Here is a 21,999-nt window from a genome sequence, read left to right as displayed (position 1 = left end):
ATAGTAATATATTTTAATTTTCTTTTTTTTTAATACTTGAATGTAATTTATTTATATTATATCAGTTGTTTGATAATTAGAAAGAAAACATATAGTCAAGTTTTTCAATAAAAGCTTGGTGTATGTTGTAGATGTACCCCTCAATACAAGCCAAGATTTGGGGAAACATTGGCCAGGTTGCTGATCTCTTAGACATGGTACTGGATAGCTTTATCAAGGTAAAGTAAACTGTGCTTTAAGTTTTAAATATATCATCAAGTCTTTTCTATGATATTGCAATGAACAGGGATTAGCTTTTTAATTTTTAAACAGCATACACAAATATCCCCATTTCTGTTTATCAGTATTTCATGTGATGTAATTGTAAATATTTAAGGAAATGCAGTAGGATTGCCAATGAGACAACTTTCAAACCGAGTTCAAATGACAAATAAATAAGCAATTATAAGTCACTGTTCAGCCTTCCTCAATGAGAATAACTATTTGTTTGCAGACACTTTTTGCATTAAGCCATTTCTAGCTGATTTCCCAGCAATTTTTTGTTTACAAAATTTTCTAACTTTATCGATATTTTCTATACAGAAAAAATTCAAGTTAGACATATTCACATTATTTTTCTTTTATAGATGGGGTTGTTTCTGTAATCAATTTTTTCTTATCAAAGGCTGGGTGATTAACTTAACACTTAACCCCCCTAACCCTGAAGGACTGGCAGTTTTTCTGTAGTGTTTCCATCCCTTAGACAATTGATGATTCTAACAAGTTCCATCAACCCTGATTTTCTGTCTGGATTTACTACTATAGCCTTTGATTCAAAAATCGAATCAAAATCAGTGATACTTACTCATAGCCGAATTATAGATGGGCGTACCAAAACAAATATTTAGAATATTTGATTAAATGCTTGTCTACTCAATGTTATTATATTAATATCTCCATTACTGTTATTCTTGCTTGTGTCATAATTAAATGTCTGTTAATAATGTCTATTGTATTATAAAATTTGACAGAGAAGTGTAACAGGAGGATTGGGATCCATACAGGCAGAGATAATGGCAGACACAGCTGTGGCTTTGACGTCTGCTAATGTACAACTTGTGTCAAGGAAAGTCATTGGACGATTGTGCAGGGTAAGTGTCCAATGAAAAATGTGCTTATCTTGTAGTAAACCTTTTAGGGAAGTTCGATGAAAATTCTGATTTTACACTGCCATATTGGGATAAGAATGTTCATTGATTTATGTCACTAAAAGTTATGTAGCTTATAGCCAACAATCAAAGATTGCTTAAAGGTAGACTCATCACTAATTAGAGGAATATTTGAGTAGATATTTTGTTCTTGATAATGGACACCCAAAAAACAAAGCATATTAACTTTTCAAGCAAATTTTGAATTTACATTGTCTAAAATAATCCTTTGATGTCTTGATGAACTATGCAATTTCCTACTATCAATCAGGAGCGTTACTTAAACAAGTAATTTTTATGCCCCACCTACGATAGTAGAGGGGCATTATGTTTTCTGGTCTGTGCGTCCGTTCGTCCGTCTGTTCGTTCGTTCGTTCGTTCGTCTGTTCGTTCGTCCGTCTGTCCCGCTTCAGGTTAAAGTTTTTGGTCAAGGTAGTTTTTGATGAAGTTGAAGTCCAATCAACTTGAAACTTAGTACACATGTTCCTTATGATATGATCTTTCTAATTTAAATGCCAAATTAGAGTTTTGACCCCAATTTTACGGTTCACTGATAGAAAATGATAGTGCAAATTTCAGGTTAAAGTTTTTGGCTTCAGGTTAAAGTTTTTGGTCAAGGTAGTTTTTGATGAAGTTGAAGTCCAATCAACTTGAAACTTAGTATACATGTGCCCTATGATATGATCTTTCTAATTTAAATGCCAAATTAGAGTTTTGACCCCAATTTTACGGTTCACTGAACATAGAAAATGATAGTGCAAATTTCAGGTTAAAGTTTTTGGCTTCAGGTTAAAGTTTTTGGTCAAGGTAGTTTTTGATGAAGTTGAAGTCCAATCAACTTGAAACTTAGTATACATGTGCCCTATGATATGATCTTTCTAATTTAAATGCCAAATTAGAGTTTTGACCCCAATTTTACGGTTCACTGAACATAGAAAATGATAGTGCAAATTTCAGGTTAAAGTTTTTGGTCAAGGTAGTTTTTGATGAAGTTGAAGTCCAATCAACTTGAAACTTAGTATACATGTGCCCTATGATATGATCTTTCTAATTTAAATGCCAAATTAGAGTTTTGACCCCAATTTTACGGTTCACTGAACATAGAAAATGATAGTGCAAATTTCAGGTTAAAGTTTTTGGCTTCAGGTTAAAGTTTTTGGTCAAGGCAGTTTTTGATGAAGTTGAAGTCCAATCAATTTGAAACTTAGTATACATGTGCCCTATGATATGATCTTTCTAATTTAAATGCCAAATTAGAGTTTTGACCCCAATTTTACGGTTCACTGAACATAGAAAATGATAGTGCAAATTTCAGGTTAAAGTTTTTGGTCAAGGTAGTTTTTGATAAAGTAGAAGTCCAATCAACTTGAAACTTAGTATACATGTTCCCTTTGATAAGATCATTCTAATTTTAATGCCAAATTAGAGAATTTATTCCAATTTCACAGTCCTTTAAACATAGAAAATGATAGTGTGAGTGGGGCATCCGTGTACTGTGGACACATTCTTGTTTTAAGTTACTTATTTAAGTAATTTTTGTTTTTAAAGATACTAAAATTACTTGATAGAGTTATTTTAATTTTCAATAGAAACATAGACTTAATGTAGTTTTCATGAATTTTTACATCATATTATATCATAAAATAAAGAATTTGTCAGATTTAAGAGGTGTAAAGAGATAAAGAGTTACTTTAAAAATAATGACAAAAATATTACTTGAATAAGTTATTTTATACATTTTTGAAAAAAATAGTATTTACACTTATCTAAGGAACATATGCAATTGATTTTGGTTACAAATTATAAATAACTTCAAGTCTTAATTAATTCACAAGTATCTATCTATTTATATCAGTCTACCTTCAAGATTTTGGAGGAAAATGATAATTTAATAGTCCCAAGAGACCAATCTTTGACCCAGAAGCGTCGGTATGAAAGATGAGTGCGTCAGAAAGTTAATTAGTGTTTCAGAAGAATTAGATTTTATATTTCATGGGAAAAATAACCAGATGACTGTGAAAATTAGTTAAAGCTAGTAAAATCTGTATTTTTGGACAACTATAAAAATAATATTCAGAAAAGTTACTTATATAAGTAATATTTAAAATAGCCTCGTTTTCAACATTACTTGTATAGGTAATTTTAATTGTTACTTGTTTAAGTAATGCCCCTGACTGACTATTAGAAATATGGTCATGTCTTACAACCATAAGATAAAGAATTAATTACTTCGATCACAAAATGCATTTTGATAGTTCCTTAAAAGGATGGAATGCTTTTACTCAATAGTGCTAATTTGTATACTCACTACTCTATGTTTTATTTGACAGTTGATAGACAAGACATGTACCTCACCAACACCCACTCTAGAACAACATCTGATGTGGGACGACATAGCCATCTTAGCCAGATATTTACTCATGTTGTCATTCAATAACTCATTAGATGGTAAGATATCTTCTCATGTTGTCATTCAATAACTCATTAGATGGTAAGATATCTTCTCATGTTGTCATTCAATAACTCATTAGATGGTAAGATATCTTCTCATGTTGTCATTCAATAGCTCATTAAATGGTAAGATATCTTCCCATGTTGTCATTCAATAACTCATTAGATGGTAAGATATCTTCTCATGTTGTCATTCAATAGCTCATTAAATGGTAAGATATCTTCCCTTGTTGTCATTCAATAACTCATTAGATGGTAAGATATCTTCTCATGTTGTCATTCAATAACTCATAAGTTGGTAAGTTACCAGACATGAAGATGTCAATTAGAAAAATCGATCAACATATATTTGTTTTGCCTAACAGAAGTTTCCCTGAAATTTTTGGTATAAACAGTACAATAATATTTGTTCCTGTTGGAACAAATATTCTATACCCTTTATTTTGTAAGGAACAAATGATGTTATAATTGTTCCTGTGGAAATGATATTACAGAGTATATTTTTCCTCTTGGAACTTAAAATATAAAGGAACTTATACTTCATGATAAATCATCAGACGGTTGAGTTACCAGGTTTGCTATCAATACAGTGACAGCTAGTATAACTGCTATGTCTTAGACATCTATATATGTTGTCAAAACCATATGCTACATAGCTAGCCTTTTAAAATGATGTCATGAGTAATAACCTTTCCAATTTGAATTCTCTAGATACATGTAGACATTATTAGGGCTATGTAGATCTAGTTAGCAGCAATACTTGCTAAACATTCAGTAGTCAAAATCTACGTATCAGCTACATACAATTGAAAGCACCCCAGGTATGTTTTGACCATCAATAAGTGATTGGATGATAAATTACAGGGTATCTTTAACTGTTGCTTTTATATGTGATTAAGGTGTTACCCAACACCTTTACAAGAATTAATTTGGCTGGTTTAATTTTCATGAAATTTTGACAAGTATTTACTTTGACCCTTTGACAAAAATATGAAAGTTTCAAAACTTTTGAACCAAACGTTTTTATCAGAAAAATTATACTGGTTATATAGCAGTTTGACAAACAGTAATTTTGATCATTGAGAAGCTTAATATTGCCTTCACAAAACAATGTAATTAAAACGTCTAGCTGATTTTACAGAGTTATCTCCCTGTAGTGTTAGGTACCACCTTAAAAGACTAGTTTCATAAACATTATGCATTTGTTTTTATTGTGCATCTTGATCATTTTGATTTATGTTATGGCAAGATAAAATATTACTCGTTGCTGTTTGTTAAAAAAAATGGAAAGGTGATTTTGTTGTTTATTTATTTTTGTTGCAATTAAGTTACAAAAAAAAAATAGAAAAGAGGTAAAAAGATGGGAACATTGTATTGTGAGAGTTTGAATAAAGTTTTTCAAGATTGTAACAAAGAAATGTGAAACATCTTTTAAATTAACAAAATCTCATCATTTAAACAGAAATATGTAATATAATCTGTCTTTCTATTTACAGTTGCCAGCCATTTGCCATTTTTATTCCACATTGTGACATTACTTGTATGTACAGGACCATTGTCTCTGAGAGCCTCAACCCATGGACTTGTTATCAACATAATCCATTCTCTGTGTACATGTTCACAGCTTAATTTCAAAGGTAAATTTGTAATGATTGAGTAACGATTTTGAAAATTAAACATATAATAAGGAATTTAGTTGAGATTTAAAGTCAATACCAAACTAGCAAACATACAAAGATGCCATGTGCATATCTAAGAGTGCTTACACCTTCTGAAAGCTAGTTGAAGGATATATACGTCATATGAATATGTATCCATATAGCACTTGTCAAACCAGTACAAAAAGTAAAACAGACATTGTACAAACTTGAAAGAGAATATCTGCTTTGAGTAATGGAAAACTGTTTGTCAGTATAAAATGGCTTACTAGATTCTTATGTTAAAAAATTGAACTAAAATAAAATGGGTCTCATTGGCGTCTTAGCGTGACGCGGGATGGCCAATTTTTTTGGGATCGGAACCCCCCAATGAGACCCCCAATAAACACCAAAAGCATAACAAATTGGAAAAGAACAAGTTAAGAAATTTTTGTTTGCATGCTTGAAGTGGTGTTGAAACTTCAGAGTATTTTCACGAAATGAAAAAAAGATTTTTTTTTAAATATTTCTTGTGTAATCAAAAAATCTTAATATGGATTGTTTTGATAATCAACAATTAATCAAATTTGTTTTTGTTTTAATTTTGTTGAAAACAGAAGCTACATTGAAGGTATTGAAGATGAGCCTTGCAGAGTTTTCCTTGCCAAAATTCTACCAGCTGTTCGGTATCAGTAAAGTAAAATCTGCCGCAGTCAGTGCATTCCGTACAAGTTTCAGACCAGGAGATCGGTCCTTCACCATGTCAGCACCAGAACATGAGAAATTGTCACTTAGTTCATTAGAAACAATTGTTGATGCTCTGTTAGAAATAATGGAGGTGAGTTAAAAAGAAAATAAAAAAATTTGTAAGAATAGGAATTGAGAGTTTTTGATACTGATACAATGGGGTTGGGGGACCATTTCAACTAAAGTAACAAATAGATTAATACTTTTACACTCCTGACTTGGAAATAATTGTTGTCACTTCCTCTATTAAAAAATGAAAAAAGAATTAAATATTCAAGAAAAATTGTTGGTCTTAAAAATGATTCAAAAAATAGAAAAATCACTGTCACTAATGAAATGTGTGTTGTAGGGACATATCATCTCAACAAGTTCTAAGAAAAAGGGACAATGTAGTGCATGCAGAATGAATATTTTAAATATTTTTCAAATTTACATCAAAGCAAATTTTTTCACAGAATTCATTAAACCTGATTATATATATGAAACTATAACATGTATTAGTAGATTAGAAACTTGATGACATTATAAAGATGATAATAAACTAATACATAAATCATGTTTTCCTAGTTTGACCAGTGTCAATTTCAGGCTAGTGTTAAAGACATTCCAAATTGTGATTGGTTACAACAGTGGACTGATCTGTCAAAAAGGTAAGGACAGGATAAGGATATACTGAAAAATTCAGAAATTGTTGCAATATTGGAAGAATGGACAGATATTGATTATTGCAAATTATAATTCTCTTGAAATTTCCCGGCAGTTCCTTTTCCATGTCAGCAGCGTCAATCGCACATTCTCGATATCATATGTCGCTGTGAGCCAAACACCAACACAAATATAGCTTGATTGAAATGAGATTATAGAAAATATAAAATTTTGGGAATCTCTGTCAAAACAATATTTTCCCAGTCACATTATTACTGCACAAGCATTACATTTTGACAAATTATGTTGCCTTTAATAGTGATGATCTAGGACAAGCTATATGTAAAAATTAAATTTTGGGAATCTCTGTCAAAACAATATTTTCCCAGTCGCATTATTACTGCACAAGCATTACATTTTGACAAATTATGTTGCTTCAGTGATGATCTAGGACAAGCTATATATAAAATGAAAGGTAATGTAATTTTTGAAAAATCATAAAAGTCCAAATAAGCTGAAATTTAGGAGAACCTGTACAAGAAATAACATGCATGATGGATATAACAAGCTACTTCAGCATGTAAACCAAATCTGATTGGTTAATGGTTTCCTAATCAGTTGTATTTAATTCATGCATAATTTCTAAAACATGTTACGTTGAATTCATTTATTTTTGTGGGTATCAATTTTCGGTGATTGCTGGAAACTTGCATATTCGTGGATATTTGATTTCGTGGTTTTGCCAATCTCTGTATACAAAGCCTACTGAAAATATGTTATCCGTTGAACATTTAAATTTGTGGTTCACCTGAACCCACGAAATCCACGAAAATTGGTATCCAATGAATAATAATGAATCCACAGTATATGGTATAAGAAAATATATATTTCAAACTGATTTTTAATCTGATTTATAGATATGATAAAAATCTGTTTTATTTTGTAGATTTGCATTCCAGTATAATCCAGCCTTACAACCAAGGGCTATTATCGTGTTTGGTTGTATTAGTAAAACTGTCACAGACTCAGAAGTTAAACAGTTACTTAAAATCATGATGAAGGTAAGTTTTACCTACTGTATATTTAGAAATTATCTAGACTAAAATGCAATTTTACTTTTTGCGATATTCAGAAAAATCATGTTTGATTCATATAAAAATTTCTAAATGCAAGTTTTAATTTTGACGATGATAACCCTGTCAAGTTTTTCGCAATAAAAATATCGCAATATCTTCTGAATTTACTGTAATTGATTTAGAAGTTGTTATAAAATAGAAAAATTAGATTAAATTACTATGAAAGTACTTTTAATATTGGATATCAATTTTTGTAGTTTTGGCAAAGGTTACATATTCCTTGGTTCTTAATTTTGTGGATTTAAGTTTTTTTAAAAAAATAATTAAGTGAAGTGTTTGATTTCGACAAGAATTGTTCTAATTCATTAGAACACTTATATTTGGGGATAAAGCCATCCACAAATACTACTAAAATTGTTAAATCCATGAATAAAAGTACTTTCACAGTAATCAAAACCTCTAAAACATCACAACATGTCATATTATTTAAACAAAAAGTAGTGGTACATGTCAATGAGGATCCAAAAACAAGTAACCCTTAACAAAATTCTAATGATAAAAATTGATCCTAGTTTGAAACTGAAATGTTCAATACAGGTATCTTTACTTGTGATTTACAGAAAATCTTAGGACTAGCTTGGTGGCAAGTTATAATGAAGTTTTCATGTTTTTTTTTCACAATAGTTTCATAAACTTTGATAGTAATTATAAGAGTTTTGATGTGTTGTAGGCATTAGAATCCTTCACTGACCTTGTGTTGATTGAAGCCATTGTCATGTGTCTCACAAGATTACAGCCTCTACTTCGATCTGTAAGTTAATTGTGTGTCTTCAAATATTTCTAAGATATTTAATCAACCCATGCAAAAAAAATAAATTAAATGCTGATAAAGTTTTCCAATATTTGATTTATATGCACAATTTAAAGTGGTACCTAACACTTTCACTAAACTTAATTTGGCTCGTTTAATTTTCATAAATTTTTGTCAAAGTATTTACTTTGACCCTTTAACAAAAATATAAAAAATTAAAAATTTTTGAACCAACAGTTTTGTCCAAAAAAATTACACTGGTTATATAGCAGTTTGACAAACACCAATTTTGATCATTGAGAAGCTTAATATTCCTTTTACAACACAATGAAATTAAAACCTTTAGCTGACTTTACAGAGTTATCTCCCTGTAGTGTTAGGTACCACTTTAAATGAACAGTAACCAACCACCCTTTACTTAAACAGATGCAAGAAAAGAACTTATAAGATAAAAAAAAATAGAAATAATTTTTTCAGAAAATTTAAAGCTTTTTAGTTTCTAATGATAGCTGATAAAGAAAAAGTTAACTAGCATTTTTGATGCCACTTGCATATTAATTTGGTAATATGTATTGGTAATAATAATGATGTAAACCATCTATTGGTTGAGACTTTAAAAAAAAGTGCCTGGAAAGACTTCCATATACAATTTTCTGAACATCCAAGGGATCAATTAGACCGTATTTTATTAACTTATATGCAGCCAAAATATTTTTTTTAAAAGTTTATTTTTACTTCTAACCGGATTTCCAATCCACAAATTCCTATTTTGGGTAGCTATTTTCAGACAGTCATTTTTTCTAACAGTTTAATTTTTACCATTAACAGGATTCTCCCATTCATAAATTCCTATTCTGGGTAGCTATATCTGTGTTACAACTAGATGAGATATCACTATACGCTGCAGGCCTGGCTTTGTTGGAACAAAATTTACATACACTGGATAACATGGGTCTGTTTGATATTAAGGTAGGTGTGTTCAGTTTGTATTATTTGTTGTCTCAAATATCCTGCAAACAAACAAACTAATTTCCGAGAGAAATTTAGTTTTTCGTGAGTTTTGAAAACAAAAATAATAAATCGTCCTGAATAGGTAAATCATGTAGATTCTTTTTTTCCGTATATAAATACATGAAGAAATATAAAAAATTGTGAAAATAAATTGTTGGCTAAAAACAGCCAAATACAATAGAAAGTTTTTGCCAAAAAAATAGTAAAATTGTTATAGTTTGAAAAAAAAACAGAAATTTAAATGAATCTGAATTAATTTTTGGTTTCTCTTAGCAAGTAATGGATTTTATAATAAGTGGATTTACATTTTTTTATTGCTCATATTACCTCTATTTTTCTCCTTATGTGTAATTTTATATTTTTTGTATCAAATAAATAATTACTTTTATTGCCATTTTGTGCATTTTTCCTTTGAACTTTTTTTGTGATAATTTTTCATATCATGCTACCTGCTTGAGATGGAAAATTATGGCTAGAAACTAAGGAGGCACGTTGCAAATGAAATTGACATGAAATTGACGGTGTTGTCATAGGTAAAATAGCGATAAACAGATTATCATTGGTCATCTCAACATTTCGCCATACCGACTCAAGCGAGAAAATCAATCTCGTTGAGGTCATCAACGATAATTATAGATTATTAAATGCAAAAGTGAGAAAAGCAATCGAGTTGAAATGACCAATGATAATCTGTTTATCGCTATTTTACCTATAATGACGTGGTTAGCAACGCCACGTGGCCTCCTTATAGTTTCTAGTGATAATTTTTCCATCTCATGCGAGAAGCATGATATGAAAATTATCACAAAATAATCAAAGGGAAAATGCACAAAATAGCGATAATCTATAACTAAATCTAAAATTGTTTTTCATTTGATTCATTTGATTCATGATATGTTCATATTTCAGCCATTAGAGGTGATCATGATAGAAACAAGAGAGCCTTTAGAATGGCACTTTAAACAGCTGGATCATGCCATGGGTCTTAGTTTCAAAGCCAACTTTAACTTTGCTTTGGTTGGTCATTTACTCAAAGGTAATACATAATAAGGATTTATTAGTATTTGTTGTTTACCAAATTTAATTAATTTTGTTTGTAAACATCAACTTAAGGTGGTACATAACACTTTAACTAAATTTAAGTTGGCTTGTTTAATTTTTCTTAATATTTTGACAAATTATTTACGTTGACCTTTAGACAAAAATATAAAAATTTCAAAAAATTTGAACCAACCGTTTAATCAGAAAAATTACACTGGTTATATATCAGTTTGACAAACACTTATTTTGATCGTTGAGAAGCTTGATATTCCTTTATGAACACAATGTTATTAAAACATTCTGCTGATTTTACAGAGCTATCTCCCTGTAGTGTAAGGTACCACCTTAAATTACAAATTTTAATGTTCAACAAATAAGAGATTGTTAATAGGGTTGTTTATAACCATGAAATCAAATATCCAAGAAAATTATAATTTTCCCTCAATCCAAGGAAAATTGGTTTGCATGAGGAGAAAAAACAGAATCCACAATAATTTTAAAAATTTAAATGTTTTGTGAATTGACATGAAATAAAGATGACTATCATTAATTATTTTGTATTTGGGAGCAAGATAGTTATGGCTAGATGTTTGTACAAAATGAGTCAGTATATCATTGTTTTGATACCATTTAGCAAATTTAGTCATAAATGAGTTGCAGAAAATATCATATATTTCTGTGTTTTAGGATTCAGACATCCTCAGGCAACAACTGTCTCCAGAACAATACGGGTCCTCAACCAACTTTTGTCGATTACTGTCAAACCAACAAATAGGTTAGTTACCTCCCCTTTCTTACATAATTTCAACAGAAACTGTTGACAGTCTTGTTTAAATGACTATCAAAGCATTACTGTGTGAAAAGTAAAACAACGTATGAAGTTTATCAGTTCAGTTCAGACTATTCATTGACTGCTGTAAAGTGGCTTATTTTTGCTATAGTTTTAATTTGTAAATTCAAAGGCCAAAAAATATTTTTGATATTTTATTATTTACATTTTCTTTCCCTGATTATTGTCTACCTTAAACTTTCAAAGGTTTAATGATAATAATGAAACGTGGCTACGAATAAATACCCTATTATTTTTTTAGTACAGAAACTTATCAACTCTGAATTATGAAATTTGTAAAACCATGGTGAAAGAAAATGTAAAATTGGCATATTAAACAAGAAAATGTCAATTTTTACATATCCTAATAATTCATTTGTTGATATTTTTTTCAGAGACAAGTTTGAGGTGACTCCCCAAACAGTTCCATATTTAGCAGGTAAGTTAAACGCACATATCATTGTACCTGGGAACAGGAAGTTGACAAAAGTTGAAAGTATATTATAGTTGAACATTCAAGTATAGATACACAAAAGGAGCATTGTTTTATTTGCAGTCCTTTTATAAATGTTATGTGACTGAAATGTACCGAAAATATTTATCATTGTCTTTTAAAAAACATGAAATATTTCCAGTTTTTACAGACTTGTTTTTCATTTTTTGTTGTTGTTGCTACATGTATTATCATCTTTCTTTTAGAATGTACTTGTACTGCCCATGGTATTTGATAAAATTGCAAATATAAATACCGCAAATTTTGAAGAAAGGTGTGTGATTATAAATTGTTTATTTATTGTGAAGACAAAAGTGTGTTTATTTTTTTTCTTTTTACAGCTTTAGTATCCGTGTCTGAAGAGGTTCGTAGTCGATGTCATCTAAAACACAGAATCAGTCAGTACATGATGACAGAGTCGCCCTCTAGTGACAGCCTCAATGCAGAAATCCCTCAAATGTCTACTACACCAGGTGGCAGTTCAAACAGTTCTACAGGATCAGCTCAGTCAATGCCATCAGCCCAAGCACCCCCTGTGCCACCAGTACCAGTACCTACCACACAAAATAATACTCTGCCGATGGCGACGCCCACTCCTAAACGACAGAAAAGCTGGGATTTGTTAGACCAGTCAGCAATGAATACAGCCAGAGGAATGCAGAAAGGAAATACTCATTTATCACAAGGGCAGGTTAGTTACAGTTAAATTATCATCTGCACAAAAATAGATATAAATTTTTTTTTTCAACCAATATTTTGATGAAAATTTTTCATTTGAGACTTTTCAAGAAATAATTACCTTAAAGTGACACAATTCAAATGATTTTTTTAATGTAAATGGAGGGTATTTTATCAGTTTAATGGACTTATGCATTACATAAAAGAGTTAAAATTCTGTTTGTGTGGTGAGTTAAAACAAAAATTCTGATGTTGCATTAACTTTTATCATTTATATCTTCAAAAAGTTAGAAAATACTTCTTTATAAAAATATGGAATATAATAATTTTAAACAAAACTTTTATATGACATCAAAAATAAGAAAACATTTTTGTGAAGGATAACAAAATTCTGACAGATTCAGAAAAAAATCTTTTTATATATACAGCCAGCAAATAGTCCCAAGGTATGTTGGAGAAGCTTAGACAGTGAACCAGTCAGACCTCCCCTATCCAAAACAAACAGAAGTAGTTCAATGCCACTGCCATGCTCAAAGAAAGATGTCAAATCAGGGCTGGCAGTGAGAGTTGGTCGAGGATCTGTATCCAATGAAAACAATGTTTTATTAGATCCTGAAGTCCTTACAGATTATCCTACTCAAGTCTTAGTGTTGACAGTACTGGTAAGAACATTTTATCATTTTATTATGATAATTTTCAATATTTACAACGATAAGTTTAAAAATAATAATCTTTAGATTTATATTCAATTGCTGAAATATTTATTTGTTATGTGTGATGAAATTTTCATGTAATTTTTGTGATATTTTGATAAAATAAAAGAAAGTTTCTTTATGTGACTTTTCCTGAATTTTACCCTTTGTTAAACTTTATATTTAATAAGTAAGTTTAAGAACCATTTTGTTAAAAAAAATTAGTTTCTCCTTGAGCTAAGTAACACATGTAACAAGAGTATGGTTAACACATGAAAGTTATAATGTAAACAATTTTTTTTTTAATTGATGTGAATTTAGGAAAGGTACTTTTTTTTTAAAATTTACCTTTCTTTAATCCCCATCAATAAAATGAGAAAAGTTTAGACAATTAAATCTAATTTCAATTTATAACAATAAAAGATTTATTAAAAAGCTACATTATTTTGACTATTTATACAGGCAACATTAGTACGGAACACTACAGATGAAAATGAGGCTAGAATTTTATACGAGTATTTGGCAGAAGCTTCTGTAGTATTTCCTCGAGTATTCCCGGTTATGTAAGTATGCTGACCATTGAAAAAAACACAACACATATTTTGCTATGTTGTTTCATCAAATCATGACTTATATTCATTCCATTGCTTATCATGCTTCCTGTACAACTTTTGATTAGAAAAATCAATACTTGAACTTCTTCAGACAATCAAACATGGTAGAATTTTGACGTTGCACGATTCTATGTAATGAGTATTCAAATATAGTTTACAATTGTGAACAAATCTCATGTACAGCTAACTAAACCAGGTGTATAGATGTAAAAAGAATGTTATGTGAGACCAGTGTACATTACATTAAACTAATTGTAAACATGTTTACTATACATAACATTTGGTGTGAACACAGCCTAATTCAGTTTTATTTTGTAACTTTATATTTATTTACAATTGTTTACCGGTAAGAGTTTTCTGAATATATTTTGTTTTTCAGACATTCATTGTTAGATGCTAAGATAAACAACGTGTTATCCTTGTGTCATGACCAAGCCATTCTCAATGCTGTACAGAGTATTATACAAAATATGATAGCCTGTGAAGATGTGTCACAGCAACAACTCTCATATCTACAAAGTAAGTAGTGCAAAAATATGGTAAGCTTTCGTCATATCAATAAAAAGGGGAGGGCATAATTGGCAAAGAAATTCTTTTCTGAGAAAAACCAAATAATGAAAAAATTCCCCAAAACATTACATTATGGTTATGCATAGAGATGGTCACATGACTCATGTGAGTCATGTGACTATTGATTTTATTTTTATTTTCAAATTTCAAACTTTCAAATGTCTCCCGAACAAGGCATAACAAATTTCTTGTTGATTATTTATATGAACAATTAATTTATTTGAAAATTGATTATATTTTATAAGTCCAAAAATGCTTTCAACAAATAATGGCTGTTAGTTGATCAATGTTTTTCTCTTTTAGGTATTGGTTTTGGTGGCCTATGGAGATTTGCTGGGACATTTACCAAGGTAATGTTATACAACTTTTTTTAAATAATAAAGATATGTATATACTGTCCTAAATTTTAAAGTAGAGTACATATAATATGCAAATCCTTTATCAGAGAACACATGTTTTATTACGAGACAGCACACCTTTTAGTAGAGTGAATTATTCTAGATTTATTTAGAAATACATGTATATAAGAATGTAGGACAGAAAGTCACAGGACAACAAGTCACAGACAAAAAGTCACAAACAAAAAGTCACAGGACAAAAAGTGGACAAAAAGTCACAATCTCTTTTTAGCTCACCTGGCCCAAAAACTTTTACAAAAATCTTCTCCTGAAACTACTGGGCCAAATCAAATCAAACTTGACCACAATCATCATTGGGGTATCTAGTTTAAAAATGTGTGGCGTGACCTGGCCAACCAACCAAGATGGTTGCCATGGCTAAAAATAGAATATAGGGGTAAAATGTAGATTTTGGCTTATAACTCGGAAACCAAAGCATTTAGAGCAAATCTGACTGGATTACAATGTTTAATATCTATCTGCCCTGAAAATAAGGCAATTCAGATAAATCGGACAACCAGTTGTTAGGTTGCTGCTCCTGAATTGGTCATTTTAAGGAATTTTTATCGTTTTTGGTTATTATCTTGAATATTTATATCGATAGAAATAAACTGTAAACAGCAATAATGTTCATCCAAGAAAGTTCTACAAATAAGTCAACATGATCAAAATGGCCAGTTGACCTCTTAAGGAGTTATTGCCCTTTATAGTCAATTTTTAACAATTTTCATAAATTTTGTAAATTTTTGTAAATTTTTACAAAATATTTTCCTCTGTTACTAATGGGCCAGGTTCATTATAGATAGAGATAATTGTTAGTAGCAAGAACTTTGAGTAAAGTAAGAACTTCAAACACATCCCCATTACCAAACCACAATTTTGTCATGAAACCATCTGTGTCCTTTGTTTAATATGCACAAAGACCAAGGTGAGCGACACAGGCTCGAGCCTCTAGTCTTGATTATTTTCTTTGAATAAAAAACGCTTATTTCTACAAAAATATTTTTGCATTTTTCTTGAACTATAGCATATTAACCAACTTTGTAAACAACATTTTTCAAGAAACTATCAAAGATGCCCAATAATTGTTAAAAAAACAAAATGTCAAAGTGGCATGGCACTTAAATGGCTTCATGGTGCCAAGAAATATGATTAAAATTAAATAAATGTACATATTTCAAGTATAATGACACATTTCTTAAACTTAAATATAAATATATGTATTAAAAAGTAAAGATTTCTAGATATTGTTCTTATATATTCAAACAATTGTCAAAAAATTATTTGTGACTTTTTGTCCTATGACTTTATGTCCTACCAGATTTGTGACTTTATGTACTGTGACTTTTTGTCCTGTGACTTTCTGTCCGTTTACTGTATATAAAAGTGTATATCAGCAGTTGAAGATTTTTAAACTATGTTAATGAATTTCAAAATAAACGTAGATTTAATTAACATTATTTTGTGTTTCAAAGACCATCAAAATTTGAAATTTCATATAAAAAAACAAGTAAATGTTAAGTTTATTTCAAAACTTCCCCAAAAAAGTAAAATTTAAGATATCTAGAGGGCAACAACAGACATGAAATGTTGGGTATATTTCAAAAATGTCTAGGGCATCATTGATTTTACTGTTGCAAATATCCATTTACTTTTGTAGGTTACTAAGTAAACTCAATTTGGGAGAGTAACATCTATGTTTTACAAAGGCCAAGCTTGAAATACAATACAGTTATCTCCCTAATTTATCATTCATTGAACCTTTAATTTCGTGGTTAAAGTGTACCCACGAAATAAAGTAGAATTGGTATCCAAAGAATACATGTACTAATGAATCCACAGTAACTCTATGTCATTTGTTCTCTTGTGGACGGTTGTCTGATTGGCAATCGTACTACTTTTTATTTCTGAATTGTATTTTTTTTTCAAAAGAATATATGAATACGCATACTAGGTATAAATTTCACTTTCTGTGTTCGGTTAGTTACATCATACTATAAAAAAGAAGTTGTGGTATGATTGCCAATGAGACAACTCTCCACAAAAGACCAAAATCACACATAGATTAACAACTATAGGTCACTGCAATGAGCAAATCCCATACCACATAGGCTGTTATAAAAGGCCCTGAAATGACAAATTTAAAACAATTCAAATGAGAAAACTAACGGCCTAATTTATGTACAAAAAAATTAACAAACACCCTTTTTTCTTGATTATTCTAGTAGTACATAACTTTTAAATAATGAACATGTGATTTATTCTTTTTGTAGTCTGCTCCAAGTGACACTGCAGAATTATTAGTCAATTGTTTAGAGGCTATGATGATGGAGAACTGTTTACCTGGTGATGACCTTGACATTTTGAATCCATACCCAAGTTCATTGGGGATCTCATCAAATTTGAATCTGTCTAGTTCCATGTCAAGTTTGAGTGTCAGTAGCATGCATTCTCCGACAGATAAGGAAATAGTGGATAAAAATGGTGCGACTGGTGGAAATCGAATGAGGCATGGTTCTGCCAATAATATCCAATCAAAGAACAGGACGGGAAGTTTCAAAAGAAAGGACAGTAAAAAGAAAACAAACATTGAAACCATTGAATGACTGTATACCTGTTGTACTGGGGTTGTCTAGTTGTTCTTCATTTGTCTTTCATTCCGTTGTTATTGAGGCCCATTTTGGGGAATTATTACTCTCAAATAAGAAATATCTCAAATTTTTACATTTTTGTCTAATTTGGTACAAATCATCATAAAAACATTACAGAAGCTTATACTCATTTACATTGTACATTATAAAGCAATTGTAAATCCTAAATTTTCCCAATGTGGGCCTCTTCTATTTGCTTGTTAGTGCTATAGTTGATCTATATGTGAGAGAGTGAGAGGGAGAATTTTTTTTGTAAAGAGAATGGTTGTGAGTGGAAAGAATTTATGACGATTAAGTATATATTTAGGGCTATTCCATTTAATGAATGTGAGTGGGAAGGAAGGCAAGTTTTATTTTTTTGACATGTTTCAAAGGTCAATTTTGGTTGTTTATATATTTAATGTATGCAAAATTATCCAAGAAAGTATGTTGGTTGTTTATAGTCCCTTCAAACATCCCATCATACATTGAAATGGAATAGCCCAAATGGTGATTAGATAAATGTATTGTTATGTTTAGTTGGTTCAATATGAGACTTGAAAGTTAAACCAATAATTTATTTTTACGTTGCTGGCAACAGTCTGGATATTAAAACTTAAGGATAAAAGACTTCAAAAATGTTTTTTTGATAATTTTTTAAGTCCCATTCACAGAGTCTTGTGCTATAAACGCAGAATATATATGTTTTTCTTATTTGCAGAAGTGCAATAAAACTTTCATAAAACCTCTTCTCAGGTATGCATTTTCTGTATCTAACACAAAGTCATTGATATATGCTGTTTAAATATTTTTTGCTCTTCAATTATGACATATAAAAAAGTTTTTTACTGGACATGTGAACCCAGAATTGTATGTTGAGTACACCTCTTGCCACATGAAGTCATTGACTTGTACCATTTTACTACAATTATGACTTAGGTTTTTTTTAATCATATCAGTGAAATCTCGTGATTTCTTGATAAGAATTAAGAGATGACCACTAACATCAATAAGAACACAACATCCCAAAAATTAGATTATGTTAAACCTGTTACTTTCAGACACTCTCTGGTAAGATTTCTCTCGACTAGATGGGTTAGAGGTCGGGGGTATTACCCTGGGTCATTCAAATGAAACAAAGTGCATCAGAGATGTGTAAAATGTTACCTTTGGTCATCCATTTGGGACAAGCTGCACAAGAGACAAGGAAATTAACCCTGGGATAAGATACAGGGAAATCTTACCATGGTTATCTTTAGACTGAGATAAGCTTGGCCGGAAATTGTGAAATTTAATACGGGGTCAATTTTTTAACTGAGGAAAGCTTGGTCAGAGACCGAGAAATCTTGCCTGTCATCCAACATTCAATCTTATTTAAGATTTTGTTTGACTATTACAAATATCTTAATCCTGTTTTGATTTTGACATATTCGAACAAAAAAGTATATATTCTCAGCTTCAAAGGGGAAATAGGCATGAAAAACAATTGGAAAAAGTAATTGTTATTTGCACATACTTCATACTGATAATTTCTGATTAAAGTTCTAATATCAAGTCTTGTTGATAACAGAATAAATATGGTTGTGATCTAATGAATTGATTGGTTAACATACAATTTTATAAACATGTGTCAGTAATTTGATAGGCGCAATAAATTTGATTTACTTTCTGTTTTAGGGTGACAAAATGCTATAGATAGAGGAAATATAACTATGCCAATCATCTCTGGGGAAAGTTTGATGAAATTATTTCACATCCATAAAAATATAAAAAAGATAATTGGGAATATATATTTCTAATAAAAAATAAGCTTTTGCAAAGAAAATCATTTTTGGCTTAAAAAACAGCAAACACACAACTACAGACATTGTTTTAAAAAAATGTACAGCTTCAAACAGTATATTTTGAAATGTAAGAGCCAATTATAACCAGATCATTTTTTTTTTAAATTTGTTCAAATCATATCTGGGACTGCATTCATAATATAAAAGAAATCAATGACTTGTGATTGATTTTTAAAATTAATTGACAATTGTTGTGTTCAAGTATATTTTGAATATCCAGGTTTCATAGAAACAGTTACACACTGTCTATGACCTTTAGAGGTGAAACTAGAAGGTTAAGTATATTAAAGAGTTAGATAGGGTGGGATGTTGAGAGAGGTTGATGTTACAGGAGATAATAACATTTATCAAATATTACGAATAGATGGGATGTTGAAAGTGGGTGATGTAACAGTAGGGGAATAACAATTATCTTATACCGTAATTGGATGAGATGTGGAGAGGTTGTGATGTAACAGGAGGGGAATTACAATTATCCTTCAAATTGATTGGATGGAAGGGAGGGGAATGACAATTATCCTTCGACATGATTGGATGGAATGTAGGTTGAGTGAGATGTTAAGAGTGGATGATACAGAGGGAGGGGAATAACATTTATCCTACAATATGAAGCCATAGATTATTGTTGTCTTTCATTATTGTCAATTTTATTGAAATTTGTTGTATGAAAAAAATATAGATTCAAAATATACAATCTTATTTAATAGAAACAGCCAATTGTCCAAGTAGATTTTCTGTCTTGTAAGTTTTTAGCTCCCCTGGCCCATATTGCAATGTGACCTTTTCTCATCACTTGGCCTCCCTCGTTGTACATTAACTTTAACAAACTCTGAAACTATTTGGGCAAATTTAACCATAATAGGCCACAATTATACACTGGTGTATATAGTTTGAAAAACTTTCAGATAAGAACCCCCTACTTAGACCAACATGGCTGAAAGCAGAGCATAGGTGTTAAAAAATTGAGAACAAAGTGTTTAATAATTTCTTGCGTCTGAAGCGCTTTCTGGATTTACCTTCATCAGGAACGCTCAATGCCATACATTTGAAATCCGAAGATGGATAAGAACCGAAACAGTTTAAAAGCTATATGTTAAAAATACCTAAAATAAATAGCCAAATTCATCTAAAGCAAACTTTGCCTAAGGGAGTTGAAACCTTAGTTTCTTAATAATTTCAAAATTTATAAACGGACAATTTTAGTGAAATTTGTTTAAACATGTCAGCACCGAAGTACTGACTACTGAGCCGATGATACCCTCGGGGACTGATAGTCCACCAGCAGAGGTATCGATCCAGTGATGTTAAAATGTTATTTTATCTTGAAAAATGCTATAAATAGAAAAATCTGACTTGGATGATACCTACTTACTGTCCATTTACATCAATACTACCATACAACTTCTTATATGAGTTATTGTCCTGAAATAAGAATTGTGTTTTCGTTTGTGACTTTTATCTTCAAAATCTTTATAGATAGAGAGAAACTTTAAATAGCTAAAATAACCAGCAAGACCTGATCTACAAATAAGTCAACATGTCGGAAATCGTCAGACGATGCCTTATTTTTTTAATTTAATGACGAGTTTTACCTCCTTTTTTCAGAGTTCTTACCTTCTATATTGAAATATATAATGGATTAAAATAAACTAAATAGCAAAAATTATCAGCAATTTGTTTTGATATATTATAATGCTAAAAATGATAAATACTACATGAAGCAAAAATGAGCAGCAAGACGAGAACTAAAATGGTCATAACTATGTATTATATTTTCATGATTTTAAAATTATAAGCATAAACTGCAAAAGTTTTGATAACTATGATTTGACTTGTATATAGGTCGGACTTTGTAAATACAGCTGTTTCACAAACCACGCCTCTTTTGGGGAGAAATTTAATATTCATAGATATTTTGTTTTGTTTACCTAGCTACTGGTTTCAGATATAATTTTTATGCTTCATCTCGTAAAGGCACAATTTTAGAATGCTACCAGTATAAATACACATGGATAGCTGCCAAATTGAATTCTGAGGAAGACCTAAAGTGGAAGGAGGTAGTACAGAAGTTTAGTATAAGTTCAAACTCTTAAAAGTTTGCGACATATAAATGTTGAAAACATGACACTTCATAGTAAAAGTGGCACATATTTAGCAGTAAATGGATTTCCTATGGGAAATTGCATTGTCTATATTTACATTAGTGCAACCTATATTGGGTAAAAACATGTAGAATTTCACCAATTCTGGTTTATCTTGAGTGTTTTTGCCGTGTAGAAAAGCGATAAGTAAGCCATAACACCTGACTTTTCTCTCTGTGACCGAGGCATAAACAAATACAAGATATGCAAATCAAAAATAACTCTATAAAACTAACTATAGTGTTTCCTACCCTAAAATTGTTCTGAATATTCCATATTCACAGAAACAGCTGAATTATTCAGCAAACTCGAGGCCCCAGAGGCAAAAAAATGAGAATACTACTAACCCTTTGTCATAAAAAAGATAACCTGTTAAGGTTATGATTTTATAGTTATATAAGTCTTTTGTACAGAAAAAACCCAAACTTGCTTGGAAGTAAGGCAACACACAGTTTTAAGCTGTAAATTTTACAAAACCTGTAATGAATTTATATAACAAAATGA

General features: G+C 30.5%; 1 protein-coding gene across 29 annotated transcripts in view; it reads left to right on the top strand.

Annotated features, from left to right (window-relative positions):
• Positions 1-20,041, top strand: part of LOC139529118 (neurofibromin-like) — a 74,591-nt gene extending 54,550 nt beyond the window's left edge. For 20 of the 29 annotated variants that reach the window (XM_071325418.1, XM_071325422.1, XM_071325419.1 and 17 more), the window contains 18 exons: positions 132-218; positions 1,011-1,130; positions 3,518-3,635; positions 5,135-5,275; positions 5,893-6,113; positions 6,590-6,672; positions 7,614-7,728; positions 8,474-8,554; positions 9,383-9,523; positions 10,475-10,601; positions 11,294-11,381; positions 11,831-11,874; positions 12,270-12,619; positions 13,035-13,268; positions 13,761-13,861; positions 14,292-14,431; positions 14,786-14,832; positions 17,154-20,041. In XM_071325418.1, coding sequence (XP_071181519.1) covers positions 132-218; positions 1,011-1,130; positions 3,518-3,635; positions 5,135-5,275; positions 5,893-6,113; positions 6,590-6,672; positions 7,614-7,728; positions 8,474-8,554; positions 9,383-9,523; positions 10,475-10,601; positions 11,294-11,381; positions 11,831-11,874; positions 12,270-12,619; positions 13,035-13,268; positions 13,761-13,861; positions 14,292-14,431; positions 14,786-14,832; positions 17,154-17,486 — 2,571 coding nt within the window. In that variant the 3' untranslated portion in view covers positions 17,487-20,041. The remainder of the gene's footprint in view (positions 1-131; positions 219-1,010; positions 1,131-3,517; positions 3,636-5,134; positions 5,276-5,892; positions 6,114-6,589; positions 6,673-7,613; positions 7,729-8,473; positions 8,555-9,382; positions 9,524-10,474; positions 10,602-11,293; positions 11,382-11,830; positions 11,875-12,269; positions 12,620-13,034; positions 13,269-13,760; positions 13,862-14,291; positions 14,432-14,785; positions 14,833-17,153) is intronic. The other 9 variants (XM_071325431.1, XM_071325430.1, XM_071325426.1 and 6 more) reach the window with 1 other exon arrangement.
• Positions 20,042-21,999: the final 1,958 nt, after the last annotated feature.

The sequence above is a fragment of the Mytilus edulis genome, chromosome 6, assembly GCF_963676685.1.
Source record: "Mytilus edulis chromosome 6, xbMytEdul2.2, whole genome shotgun sequence".
Lineage (NCBI taxonomy): Eukaryota > Metazoa > Mollusca > Bivalvia > Mytilida > Mytilidae > Mytilus > Mytilus edulis.
The sequence above is the reverse complement of the archived record's forward strand: the minus strand, read 5'-3'. Positions and strand labels throughout refer to the sequence as shown.